This window comes from Leptosomus discolor, chromosome 19 (assembly GCF_034619465.1).
Source record: "Leptosomus discolor isolate bLepDis1 chromosome 19, bLepDis1.hap2, whole genome shotgun sequence".
In the NCBI taxonomy this organism is placed as follows: domain Eukaryota; kingdom Metazoa; phylum Chordata; class Aves; order Leptosomiformes; family Leptosomidae; genus Leptosomus; species Leptosomus discolor.
This window is the reverse complement of record NC_141409.1, coordinates 11,787,771-11,800,257: the sequence shown is the minus strand read 5'-3', so window position 1 is coordinate 11,800,257 and position 12,487 is coordinate 11,787,771. Positions and strand designations below refer to the sequence as shown.

General features: G+C 63.7%; 1 protein-coding gene across 3 annotated transcripts; it reads left to right on the top strand.

The window, feature by feature from the left end:
* The first annotated feature begins 4,736 nt into the window (after positions 1-4,736).
* On the top strand, positions 4,737-10,824 carry PHF19 (PHD finger protein 19). 3 transcript variants are annotated; one of them, XM_086475597.1, is made up of 14 exons: positions 4,737-4,928; positions 5,181-5,262; positions 5,376-5,471; positions 5,569-5,669; positions 5,790-5,938; positions 6,273-6,368; positions 6,672-6,740; positions 7,824-7,944; positions 8,985-9,052; positions 9,149-9,305; positions 9,444-9,515; positions 9,811-9,896; positions 10,040-10,135; positions 10,473-10,824. In XM_086475597.1, the coding sequence occupies exons 1-14, from the start codon at positions 4,737-4,739 to the stop codon at positions 10,822-10,824; spliced, it is 1,737 nt and encodes a 578-aa protein (XP_086331723.1). The 3 variants fall into 3 exon arrangements, with proteins under 3 accessions (XP_086331723.1, XP_086331722.1, XP_086331724.1); XM_086475596.1 differs by having other exon boundaries at positions 9,149-9,319; positions 9,428-9,515; XM_086475598.1 differs by lacking the exons at positions 4,737-4,928; positions 5,181-5,262; positions 5,376-5,471; positions 5,569-5,669; positions 5,790-5,938 and having other exon boundaries at positions 6,286-6,368; positions 9,149-9,319; positions 9,428-9,515; positions 10,040-10,137; positions 10,478-10,824.
* Positions 10,825-12,487: the final 1,663 nt, after the last annotated feature.

The following is a 12,487-nucleotide window of genomic DNA, read 5'->3' as shown; positions in this document are numbered from 1 at the left end:
GTTAACTACCGGGGGCTTCATTCCAGTCATTTTGCTAGTGCTGGTTTTATTTTGGAATTCAGTAGTGGGGAAGGAGACGGGGGGACCTGCCCTGGGTGCCTGCACTGGCCCCGCTCCCCGGCTGAGGAGGGTGGAGGTTTGCCGGGGCTCAGCTTTGCACCGTCGCCCGGGTTCTCTTTCATTTCTGATCGTTTGCTTACAGAGCAGTCTGCGTCTAAGGGCGTGATTTAAACAGGGGCTCCTTGCTTCCCTGGCCCGGGGAGCTGGTCAGCATCTGCTGCCGGCTCTGCACGCCGGGGCACCGATGTCTCTTCAGCTGGGAGCGCGGCACAGAAATATTCACGTCGGCGTGGGCCCAGGTGGGTGCTCCTTCCCCAGCGGAGCGTGTCAGGCGTCGTCCCACCGAGGTCCCTGGAGCCCCACTGGCGTGAAACCAGTCACTCAGCCGTGTCCGACCTCTGCGCCTGCTCCAGGGGCTGCCGGCAGCCCCGCACCAGCGTCTGCCAGGGGCCTCGAGCCTTCGCACGGTGCCAAAGGAAGGGGATCTCCAGCGGCTCCTCTGACTCCTCGTGGGTGTGCGGGAAAAGCTGGGAGGGTGTGCAGAGGAGGAGGAGGAAAAAAGAGGAGGAGGAGGAGAAGGAGGAGAAGGAGGAGGAGGAGAAGGAGGAGGAGGAGAGCACCCAGTAGCTCACCACAGGAGGAGCTGGGGCCAGGCTCAAAGGCAATGGTGTGGCAGGAGCACCCGCGAAGAAAACGGAGTTAAATGCAATTGCGTGGCTTCATTAGTGTTAGGAAATAGAGGATGCATATCAAATTCTTTTCTTTTTTTCTTTTCGTTTGGGACTTCTGTTCCAGGGCAATGTCACTTGGCTCTTCCCATTGGCAGCTGCTGGGTTTGGGGTGCCCTCTCCGTGCAGGAGGGTTTTGGGTAAGGTTATCCCTGCTTACGCCCGTGGTGAGCTTGATCCTGTGTTCAATTTACACTGTGTCACATCGTCTGCATTCCCATGGCAAACCACCAAGATGCTGCAAACATAAACCACGGTGGCTGGGGAGGAGGGTGAAAGAACGTCCCCGTTTGCTGCTTCACCAGCACCGCGCGGGGCCGGGCTGGGCCGGGAGTGCCGCCCCGCGAACGCAGCAAGCGACTCGCTTTTGGTCAGACCCAGCACCACCGAGTGCAGCGAAGTGAGCAGCGGTGTTCGTCCAGGGAGGAGAGTTATGGTGCAAGAGTTATTTTAATCCTGCGGTGACTCACGGCTAAGACATCATGACTCACCACGGAGTTTGGTCGCTCGGCTGTTTTGAAGATGTGTCAGGTTCCCCGAGAAGGCGAGGGATGGAGTTTCACGCCGGGGAACGAGCTGCCATTTTTTTCAGCTGCCTAAACCTCTGCAAACACGGGGCCAGGCTTGGGCAGTTGGGCATAGGCACGGCCTGGCACAGCATGGCACGGCCTGGCACGGCCTGGCACAGCATGGCTCGGCCTGGCACAGCCTGGCACAGCACGTTGGGTCCCTGCCCGCCACCATCTTTGTCCTGGGCTTTGCCTTAGACGCTGAGAACTGGGAAGCAAAGAGAACGGCTTCGTGGTACCCATCGCTCGCCCGCTGCCAAGGGCCAGTTGTGGTACAGGGGACACTCAGACACTGATGGTCGGTGGGAAAGCTAGATTCAAACAAAAAACAATGTTTCTAAGAAGACAGAATTACACAAAGGTGTTCAAAAGGTGTTTAGGCATGGTGCCCTTCCCTCCTGATGCCCAGGGGAGCTGCTCACGTGCAGGGCAAGTTTTCTGCAGATGCGCTGCGAACCCCAGCTCGGGGGAAGCCGCCCCCCCGGCGCTGCCCAGAGCTCATCGATTACGGGCAATAAAATGCCTATCGGCTCAGCTTGCCTTTGGCCCAGACCCTACACCAGGGATCAGCTTCCCTACTGCCTGAGCAGCCTGAAAACATTTCTTTTTTGGCAATGCTTCCCAACAAACAGCAAATCCTTAAGATTTCGTCTTGGCACCGACCGGAGCATTTTTGCAGTGATTGCTTTTCTCTGTTGAGACTCAGAGAACGGCTACCCCCCCCGTTTCTAGGAATCCCGGCGAGCACAGGTTGTTCCCTCGCGCGGGACAATGCCACGCGCGTGGGGCACCCCTGCCCGCACCCCATCCTGGGGGACCCGGGGATGTCCCTACCTGGCTGCGGCCTCATGGGAAGGGCAGGCAGGGGGGGTCCCTGTGTGTGGCGCAGGGTGACGCTGCCCTTCCCAAGGGCGGTGGGTGGGTGGTTGGTCCTGGGTGCCCCTGGGGACCCCAAGGTGTGCAGGCAGAGGGCTGGTGGGTGCAGGGGCGGGGGGCCGGGGGGGTGTGCCCTGAGGTGAGGAGCTTTGGGCTATGATGGTGCCAGTGTGGGGCAGCGGCAGGTACCCCATGGGGGGGGGACATAGCAGGTACCCCAAGGGGACGACAGCAGGTACCCCACGGGGGGACGCAGCAATTACCCCACGCGGGGGGGACACAGCAGGTACCCCATGGGGAGGGGACACAGCAGGTACCTCACTAAGGGGACACAGCAAGTATCCCACGGCGGGGGGACACAGCAGGTACCCCACGGGGGGACGCAGCAATTACCCCACGCGGGGGGGACACAGCAGGTACCCCATGGGGAGGGGACACAGCAGGTACCTCACTAAGGGGACACAGCAAGTATCCCACGGCGGGGGGACACAGCAGGTACCCCACGGAGGGGGGACACAGAAAGTACCCCATGGCAGGGCGACAGCAGGTACCCCACCGGAGGGGACACAGCAGGTACCCCACGGGGGGGACACAGCAAGTACCCCACTAGGGGGACACAGAAAAGTACCCCACGGGAGGGGACACAGCAAGTACTCCACTAGGGGGACACAGAAAAGTATCCCACGGGGGGGGGACACAGCAGGTACCCCGCGGAGGGGGGACACAGAAAGTACCCCATGGCAGGGCGACAGCAGGTACCCCACCGGAGGGGACACAGCAAGTACCCCACTAGGGGGACACAGAAAGTACCCCACGGGGGGGACACAGCAAGTACCCCACTAGGGGGACACAGAAAAGTACCCCACGGGGGGGGACACAGCAGGTACCTCGTGCCCCCGCGTGCGCTCTGCCCTGGCACCGCGGAAGCTGCGCCCCCCCACCGGGGCACCGCGGCCGCGCCCCGCCGTGCCAGGCCGAAGCGACCGGGAGCCGTGGGAGGCGGCGGAGGCGGCCCCGCGCTAATTGCATAAGCGGGACGTCAATGCCCGCGGGAGGCGCGGGGGGAAGCGCGGGAAGATGGCGCCCCGCGCCCTGCCCCCGCCGCACGCCGCCGCTCCCCGCCGCGGCCCCCGGGCGGGCGGGCGCTGACCCGGTCCGGCGGCGGCGGCGGCGGCGGCGGCGGCAGAGGGGCGGCGGAGCGGCGGGCAGCGGTAAGGGCAGCGCCGCGGAGAGCCCCCGGGGCCCGGCAGCGCGGGGGCGGCGGGGGCGCAGCCCGGGGCGGCGGGAGCGGGGACGGGCGGGACGGCGCCGCAGCCGCCTTTGAATGAGCCAATGGCGGCGGGACCCGCGGCCGCCGCTCCCGGGGCTGCCCGCGGCGCTGCCGCCCGGCAGGTGCCGCCGGTCCCGCCGCTCTCCCCTACCCCGCTGCGGGGAAGGGGGGCGGGGGGGCTCGGTTCCCCCCCCCCCCCCCCCCCCCGCCGCTACTTGCGCGGGGGTCCCGCTGCGGCGTGGGGGCTCCCACCCGTGACCGCGGCGCCGGGGAGGGGGGGAGCGGCGGGAGCTCTGTGTGTGTGTCCCCCCCCGCAGCCCCTCCGCCGGGCGCGCTCCCGGGGCCATGGGGGGGGGGGGGGGGCGCGGAGCTGCCGCCGCTTTCATAATCGCTCCCGGAGCGAAAATCCGCGCTGCGGGTGACATGTCGCAGCTCGCTGCGGCGGCTCCTGCCAGCCCCGTCCCGGCACAGCTCGTGGGTTTTGTTTTTTTTTTTAATATTATTATTCTTTTTTTTAATTATTTTTTGTTTCGGTCGCACCCGTTTTACCGTAAGTTTGGTTGTTCCTGCCCATCCAGGGGCTGTTCTGGGGAAACGGGGGGGTGTTACGGAGAGCAGGGTCCGGGCAGAGTTTACAGCACGGTGAGGTTTTGTGTCGTGAGGTCACGCGTGTGGCCGTGACGGGAGCGCAAAGCGGGGGGAAAAGTCACTTTTGAGTGGTTTCAGGGATGTCTGTTGGCGCTCGCGGCTCATCCGCCCGGCAGCCCCCACGGCGGTGGGACTCCGCTCCTGGGCTTCACTCGCCCTGCAGCTCCCCTGGGTTGGGAGCCTGTGAAACCGCTGGGAAATTGTGAATTAAAATCCACGTTAAACGTAAAGCTGTTCTCCCTCACTGACCCCTTCCCAAGGCTGAGCCCGGGCAGGCCTGTGGTGTCCCCGTGCCCCGCGGCGGGATGGCTCCGTGCTGCGGGAGCCGAGGCAGTCGGGGGATTAATTGGCTCTTGCTCAGTGGTAGCAGAGATTGCGGCTGCTCCCTTTGATTTCACGTAAACGAACCGGGCTCATCAGCACTCGTTTTGCGGGTCCTGAGCCCCCGCTGCAGGCACTGCACTAGCCCCAGGCTTGGTGCTGTCGGGCAAAACCCTCCGGGACGCCGTGCTCGGCTGATGGGCACGTTGTGTCGCGGCACGAGGGCGGGGTGACGAGCGTGCATGTCCCCTCCAGGCTCTGCTGATGGAGACCGCCAAGCTCAACCCCATCATCCGGGATGTCTATGCGGCCGCTGGCCGGGTCCAGCAAGCACCGGCCGCCGCCTCGGCGCGGAGGGGCAGCGGCTGCCGAGAGCTCATGGTCAAGCTGACGGAGGGGCAGTACGTGCTGTGCCGCTGGACCGATGGGCTCTATTACCTCGGGAAGATCAAAAGGGTAAGGTGGGCACCCAAAAGGGTAAGGTGGGCACCCAAAGTGTAGTTAGTGCCGTTCCCTGAGTCAGCTCGCAGCCTGGAGGGGTGCTGGCCTGGGCTGCGCCGTGCCTTTGGTCAGCGGGGTTGATGTCCTGCCCCTGGGTGTCACACCCCAAACCCGACTTCCCGCAGCCCCAGGAGGTAGGGCCGGTCACCAGGGAACGCGAGGAAGCGCTGGGAATGGGGAGCTGACACCCAGTGGTTCTCCCCGCAGGTGAGCGGCTCCAAGCAGAGCTGCCTCGTCACGTTTGAGGACAACTCCAAGTACTGGGTCCTCTGGAAGGACATCCAGCATGGTGAGTGCTGCCCCGTCCCCCCTTCCCGCCGTCGGGCCAGGGGCTCCTTCCCGCTGCCACGGGGACGTGGCTGTGCCACGCGCGTCTCCGACTCTGCCATCCCCGTCCCGCAGCCGGTGTCCCTGGGGAGGAGCCCAAGTGCAGCGTCTGCCTGGGAAAGACGTCGGGCCCCATGAACGAAATCCTCATCTGCGGGAAGTGCGGGCTGGGTGAGTGCGGGTGCAGCACCCCGGGGTCTGCCACGTCCCACCCCGGGGGGCGAGGGTCCGGCCAGCCCGGTGGCGCTGACGCCGAGCCCTCCCGCAGGTTATCACCAGCAGTGCCACGTCCCGGTGGCGAGCGGCAGCGAGGGCCCGCTGGGGACGCCGTGGTTCTGCCGCCGCTGCATATTTGCCCTGGCCGTGCGGGTGAGTGGGGCTGCCCGGGGTTGCCGGCTCTGTGCCGCTCGCCCTCAGCACAGCGGTGCAGGATGCGGCCCCCCCTGCCCCGGGTGGTTCTGCTGACCCCCGTCCCGCTCGCTCCCGCAGAAGGGGGGTGCCCTGAAGAAGGGAGCCATCGCCAAGACGCTGCAAGCCGTCAAGATGGTGCTGTCCTACAACCCCGACCTGCTCGAGTGGGACTCCCCGCACCGCACCAACCAGCAGCAGTGCTACTGCTACTGCGGGGGCCCCGGCGAGTAAGCCCCCGCCTGCCTGCCGGGAGGGTTGTCGCGGTTGGTTTTGTGGGGAAAAGCAGTCGCAAAATGAAGATGGGATCAGGGTGGGGAGTTCTTTTTCCCCCCCAAAAGAGGAGTCCCCAGCTTGCAGGGCACTGCCCCGGCGGCTTTGCTGCCCGTGCTGCCCCTGCCCTCCAGCTCTCCGCTCGCTCCGTTTGCACCCACCTCCTTGGCTGCAGAAAATACAAGTTAAGGCCAGACTTTCCCTGGCTGGGGGGGTCCATGCCTGGGAAGGGGCTGGGGCAGTGGCTGCCACACGCTGCCCTCGCCATCACCCACCTTCTCTCCCTCCCAGGTGGTACCTGAAGATGCTGCAGTGCTACCGCTGCCGGCAGTGGTTCCACGAAGCCTGCACCCAGTGCCTCAGCGACCCCATGATGTTCGGAGACCGGTACGTCCCTTCTGAACTTTGCTGGGCTGGTGCTGGGTGTAGGAGCTGGCTTCCCGGGGCGGGGGGGCTCATGCACGGACGCATCCCCAGGCTCTGTCTCCCTGATCCGGCTGGGGCACTGACATGGATCAGCCACCCCTGGGGGCAGGCGGGTGGCCCCATCCCGCAGCGCCCCGCTTCTGCTGGCCACGCTGTCACTGTTGGCACCCGAAGCGCTGTCCTCACCCCGACCTGTCCCCAGCCTCTGCGTGGCTGCAGGGTTGACCCCCACCCCCAGCGCTCTCCCTCCCCGCTGTTTTCCAGGTTCTATGTGTTTTTCTGCTCCGTGTGCAACCAGGGACCTGAGTACATCAAGCGCCTGCCCTTGAGATGGTAAGAAATGGCACCGGCTCCTTTGGGACGTGCCGGGGTGGCCGCGGGGCACTGGGCTGGACAGTGTCTGGTGCTGCTGAGCCCTTGTCTTGGGGCCAGCCCCAGAGCTGGGTTTCAGCAGCGTGAGTTCGCGAAGCGTCTCCCGCTCCTCCCAGCCCGGTGCTGAGCTCTGGGCTTTGCTCGGCTGCGGGCCCCGGGTGTGCAGCTCCTCCTGCCCGGCCCCACGGGGCGGTTTCCCAGGGCAGCTATGTCTCAGCGTGCCCCAAACCTGGTCTTTGTCCAGGAGCTAACGTACACGTTTGCCAGAAGATGACCGCAAAAAGCGATCGTGTGGCAAGTCATCAAATTCTGTGATCAAATACGAGTTTACAAGTGGTACCTTCTAGTGTCCCTTCATGGTCTGAAAGCACTTTATAAAGTATATTAACAGTGCTGGCAGCCCAGCTTTTCTCTGCTGTTCCCCTTGTGTGCAGCCGTGTCAGACGTGTTGCTGGTGCTGATGGGCTGCTGGGACGCGGCTGGCTCGGGGACGTTGCACCGAGCGCTGCCGCAGGCTGGAAGGAGAATAAGGGAAATCCTGCAGGATATGTTGCTTGGCTTTCATTTTCAGAGACTCAAGTGTAAAATCTCGCTGGGTAGATTGTGTTGTTAAATCAGACAGTCTGTTTTCATGTCAATAAGAGCTCTCCCGCTCCTGTACCTAACTGCAGCAAGAGCACATGGCTGGAGCTTATTAAAAAGTTGAAAAAACGGGCATTCGTCCTGGGAACAGCATGTCCTCCAGCTCCTGGGCTCAGGAGTCTTGGCGTTTGGGGTTCTCCCCAGCTGCAGGCAGTGTCCCACCCTTCTCCAAAGCTCAGGGGATGCTGTCCTGGCTGTGGCGTCCCCCGGGACGCACCTCCGGACTGGGTTGCTTCCCCCATGGTGTGTGGGAATGGTCCCAGCTTCTAGTGGGTGGGTTTTGGGAGGACAGTGCTGGGGGCTGTGCTTGAGCAGCCCTGGCAGAGCATCGCATCGTGGTGGGTACCATCCTGCCGGGGAGAGGGTGGGCTGCCGACCCTCTCACCCCCTTTGCTCCCGCAGGGTGGATGTCGTCCATCTCGCCCTCTACAACCTGGGCGTACAGAGCAAGAAGAAGTACTTCGACTTCGAGGAGATCTTGGCCTTTGTGAACCACCACTGGGACCCGCTGCAGCTCGGGAAGGTAAAAAACACGCAGCCTGGGGTCAGGCTGGAGAGCAGCCGTGGAGGGGGAGAGGTGTAAGTCACGGCTGGCTGTTCCTGAAGCCTCAACTGGGAGGGACTGGAGCCTCTGCGGTGGCCGAGCCCCCAGGCTGGGGCAGGTTGGCTGTCAAAGGGCGATGCTCGTGGTGAAACGGTGGGGCAGCGAGCTCTGCCCCTTGTTCGGGTTGGCTTCCCCTCTCAGCGACCGCCAGCCTCGGGGTGTGCTCGTGTGTTGCTCGTTGGGAAGGGGTCGGCGCTTTGGCAGTGCCCTCTCACCGCGGCCTGAGCCGGCTGCTCCCCCGGCGGGTCCCCCGTGGGGAAGGAGCTTTAAAACACCTGCCCGGTTTCTCTGGGTGGGCAGGAGCACCTGGCCTGGGGTGTTTGCACCGCTGGGAACACACGGCCGCTCCCCTGGGCTGGCATCAGAGCGGGGCACCCCCAGCAGGCAGCGTAGGTGGTGGAGGATGCTGCTCCCTGAGCCGGGAGTGGTGTCAGCCCCTGGTGCCAGGGCCTTGGGCAGAGCCGACGGACCTTTCCTGGGGCTGGGGAACAGCTGGGGCAGGGGTGAGTGCTGGAAAAGGAGGTGCCCACATGTTGGCAGTGCCACCACACCAGCAGCCCCGCGCCGATGAGCTTGGGCATCTCCGCAAAACCCCAGTTTGGGCAGCGCTCGGCACGGGTGGCTCCTGCTCAAAGTTGGCTTAAATCGCCTCGCTCTGTGCTGGGATTTCCCTTTATTCTGGTGTTGTATCGGACAAGTTTCCCGGTCAGAGCTAGAGCCGGGAGAAGTGCTAAAACCGAGGCGTGTTGGAAGCCTGTCACCACGTCGGGACGGGTTGGGTTCCCCACAGACGCCTCCCTCCCCTGCGCCAAACCCGGGAGGTTCTGGGCTTCGGTGTCCCTCGCTCCTCGCCCTTGGGCAGGAGCTGAAACCCGGAGTTTGGGTTCCCCCCTCTGTTTAGTTTTTGCATAACCTCAGCAGGCACCGAGCCCTGCCTGACCTCCGCCGTCTCTCCGCAGCTGACGGGCACCCCCATCTCGGAGCGCGGCCCCCACCTCCTCAATGCACTCAACAGCTATAAAAGCAGGTGAGCCTGGGACAGGACGGGATGCAGGATGCTCCTGTGCCCCCTGCCCGCCCCCCGCCCGGGCTGAGGGCTGTTTCCTCCCCTCTGCCATTCCAGGTTTCTTTGTGGGAAGGAAATCAAAAAGAAGAAATGCATCTTTCGCCTGCGCATCCGCGTCCCGCCGAACCCCCCCAGCAAGGTGCTGCCAGAGAAAGCCCCCGGCGCGGGCGAGAGCGGCTCCTGCGAGCTGAAGAAGAGGGGAAAAAGCAAATATGTCCATAAAGACAGGTAGGCGGCCAAATTCACCCGGGGACCCCTCTTTGCAACAGCACCCAGTGCTCGTGTTCCCCTGGGGCAGCCCGGCAGCCTCACCCCCCGCCCCGCTTTGCTTTGCAGCCTGCTACCGCGGCAGCTCCAGCAGCAGAAGCGGCGAGCGGCGCGGCGCAAGAGGGCCAAGTTCCTGCTGGAGGATGCCATTCCCAGCGTGAGTCCTTCGCCACCTCCTCTGCGCCACCCTCCCGGGATTTGGCAGCTGAGTGGGACCCCCTTGGCCCCTCAACCCTGGGACTCCCTGGGAAGCTCCCTCGCTCCTGTGGGCAGGGAGAGCCCCCGTCCCTCGTCCTGGGGTTTGCAAACGTTCCGTGCCAAGCCAGCTTCCCAGGGGCTGCGGGACCACGGGCAGGAGTGCGGTGGTGCCCGGGCAGAGGGTGACAGTGCTGGGGCTGCGGGCAGCACCGCGCTGCTCGGCAGGGACGAGTGAGCTTGTTTTCGTGGCGCAGAGCGACTTCACCTCCGCCTGGAGCACCAACCACCACCTGGCCAGCATCTTTGACTTCACACTGGATGAAATTCAGAGCCTGAAAAGGTCCGTGGGGCCGGGCCCGGGGGTGTGGGTGGCAAGGTGGGGCTGGTGTAAACACCCGAGCGTGAAGGCAGGGCTGGGGAGGTGGTGGGGGGCTGCGGTGCCCACTGCGCCGGGCTGGGGCCGACGCTGCATCCCGTCCCCAGTGCCAGCTCGGGGCAGACTTTCCTGTCGGACGTGGACTCCACGGATGCCGCCAGCACCTCGGGCTCGGCCACCACGAGCCTCTCCTACGAGTCCAGGTGAGGGCCGTGCCCCCTCGCCCCCTTCCAGAGGGGTCCTGGTGGCACGGCCAGGGGGGTGAGGGGCTGCCCCTCTCCCCCTGCAGCACCCTTGTGTCCTGGCACAGGGGTGTCCTGCACTGGGGAGCCTTTCCTCCCCGCCTCCCAAAACAGGCTGGTGGTCCCAAAGCGGCGTTGCCTTGCTGGGCATGCAGGGTCAGAGCCGTCGGTCCTTGCTGGGCTCACCCGAATTCCCAGTGTGCTCCCTCCAGGCTGGCAGGGCGGCGGGCACAGCCGGCACAGCGCGGGGCACCTTTTGGGTGCTGCCCTGACCCCTTCTCTGTCCCCTCCCTCGCAGCCGGAGGACCGTGGGCAGCCGCAAGCGCAAGCTGGCAGCGCCCGCCTACGCCTCGGCGGGGGCGAAGAGGAGAGGTGGGGAGGCAGGCGGGCGCCCGGCCGGGGGCACCCCCGAGGGCAGCGAGGCGGCCTGCGGCCCCGACCGCCCGGACGACGGCATCGACAGCCACACCTTCGAGAGCATCAGCGAGGACGACTCCTCGCTCTCCCACCTCAAGTCCTCCATCAGCAGCTACTTCGGGGCGGCGGGCAGGCTGGTCTGCGGCGAGAAGTACCAGGTGCTGGCGCGGCGGGTGACGCTGGAGGGGAAGGTGCAGTACCTGGTGGAGTGGGAAGGCACGACCCCCTACTGAGCCCCGCCAGCCCCTAAACCTCTCCCGGAGCCAAACCAGAGGAGATGGGGATGATGGGGAAGCCGTCGCCGTGAAGCACAGGAGGGACGCTGGCCTGCGGGGAGGGCTGGGACCCCTCCGCGCTGGGGGTCCTGGCTGGGGCTGGCTCCCCGGGAACCGCCACGGGTAGAGGCAGTGCCCGAGCCAGCGTCGTCGGTGGTGCTGCCCAGGGGTGAAACCCGCAGCTTTGCCGCTGTAATTTTTTTTTAATAATTTTTTAACAATTGCTGTTTTATTGGCCGTGGATACGCAAAGAGCGTGGCCCAGCTGCGCTTTCCTGGTGGAGCCTTTGGCCGAGCCCGAGGCACCATCGCGGTGGTGGTAAGAGCAGTGAGTGGGTCTGGCCTTTCCAAAAGTGTCCCCACCGGCGTGGCTGGGCAACCCCTGGGCAAGCCCCTTCGGGGGGCACCTCAGCTTGCACAGATGGACGTCGTGCTGGTGCCCAGCACACCCGGACTTATCCCCACGTCCAAGCCTTACAGAGCAGACTCGAGGGAGTCCTGCTGCTGAAGCAAAAGGCCCTTCCTCGTGCTTTCACCGCCCGTCCCTGTGCCCGTAGGAAACGGTGGGCGACTCTGGCCAGAGCCGGTGTATGGGGTTTTCCTCCTCATTGTAAATCATTCATTAAAAGAATGTGGTTTGTTTTCAATGAGGGGAAAACGCCCAGTGAACAGCCCACACGTGGTCAGCTTTAGTGGCCACGGGGCAGACACAGGTGGTTGCTCTCGTCCCACGACCTGGACTGTGTGTGATGATGCACCAGCTTCGTTTCCCTGTTCTGACAATCGCTGTCTTGGAAGAGATCAGCCAAAAGATACGCCCTTGCCTTAAAACCACCACGGGCCATTTCACAGACTGGAGCCCGAGGCCTTTGTTCCCCCAGGAATCTTCGTCCTGAACGTGCCAAACGAGCAGACAAACCAAAAAGGCTGAAGAGGACAGCGGGGACATGGGAAGGGGGTTGTAGTGGGGTCGCTGCAGCCGTCCCCGTGGCCTTGTGGCTGTGCCTCGCTGGAGAGCGGCTGCACTTTCTGTTACCAGCATAGTGTTGATGTTTGTGAGCACGTGGGGTCAGTTTGTCTGCAGAAGAGGAGGAGCAGCCCCCTTTTTTAACTCAAGCAATACTGCCAGGTTGTCTAGAAGCAAAGCAGTTGTCTTTTAAAAAAAATTTCTAATATCATCAGACATATTTGTTAGGGTTTTTTTTTCTAAGAGAGATATATATATATAGATATATATATATATATTTTTAATGTCATCCTCCTCGTCTCTTCCCCATCACCACGTGGGTGGCTGTCCCACGGGGACAGAGGGTGGGCGATGCTGGGGGGCTGTCTGCTCTGTCAGCACATCCTGTCTCCATAGCCCCGTCGTTGTTCGTACGTGTGCTCGCGGGGTCTGCTGAGCAGAGGGTGAGCGGCAAAGGTTGTGTTACTGAGAAAGTACTTAAGAAAATTCATCGCTATAGTCGGCACGAGGGAGCAGGCGGCGTCTGCAAATCAGAGGCCAAAGTGTGGTCCTTAAGAACAAACTTTGGCTTCGGCTGCTGCTCCGATAACATAGCAGGACACCCACGAAGCGGGGCTGTGCCGGTTGTTTTAATTCATCCAGCGGGCACCAGGCC

Coding starts and splice junctions, on each gene's coding strand:
- PHF19 (XM_086475596.1), top strand. CDS start 4,737: ATGGAGACCGCCAAGCTCAACCCCATCATCCGGGATGTCTATGCGGCC. Junction 5,670..5,789: donor TATTTGCCCTGGCCGTGCGG/GTGAGTGGGGCT, acceptor TCGCTCCCGCAG/AAGGGGGGTGCCCTGAAGAA. Junction 10,136..10,472: donor AGCCTCTCCTACGAGTCCAG/GTGAGGGCCGTG, acceptor CCTCCCTCGCAG/CCGGAGGACCGTGGGCAGCC.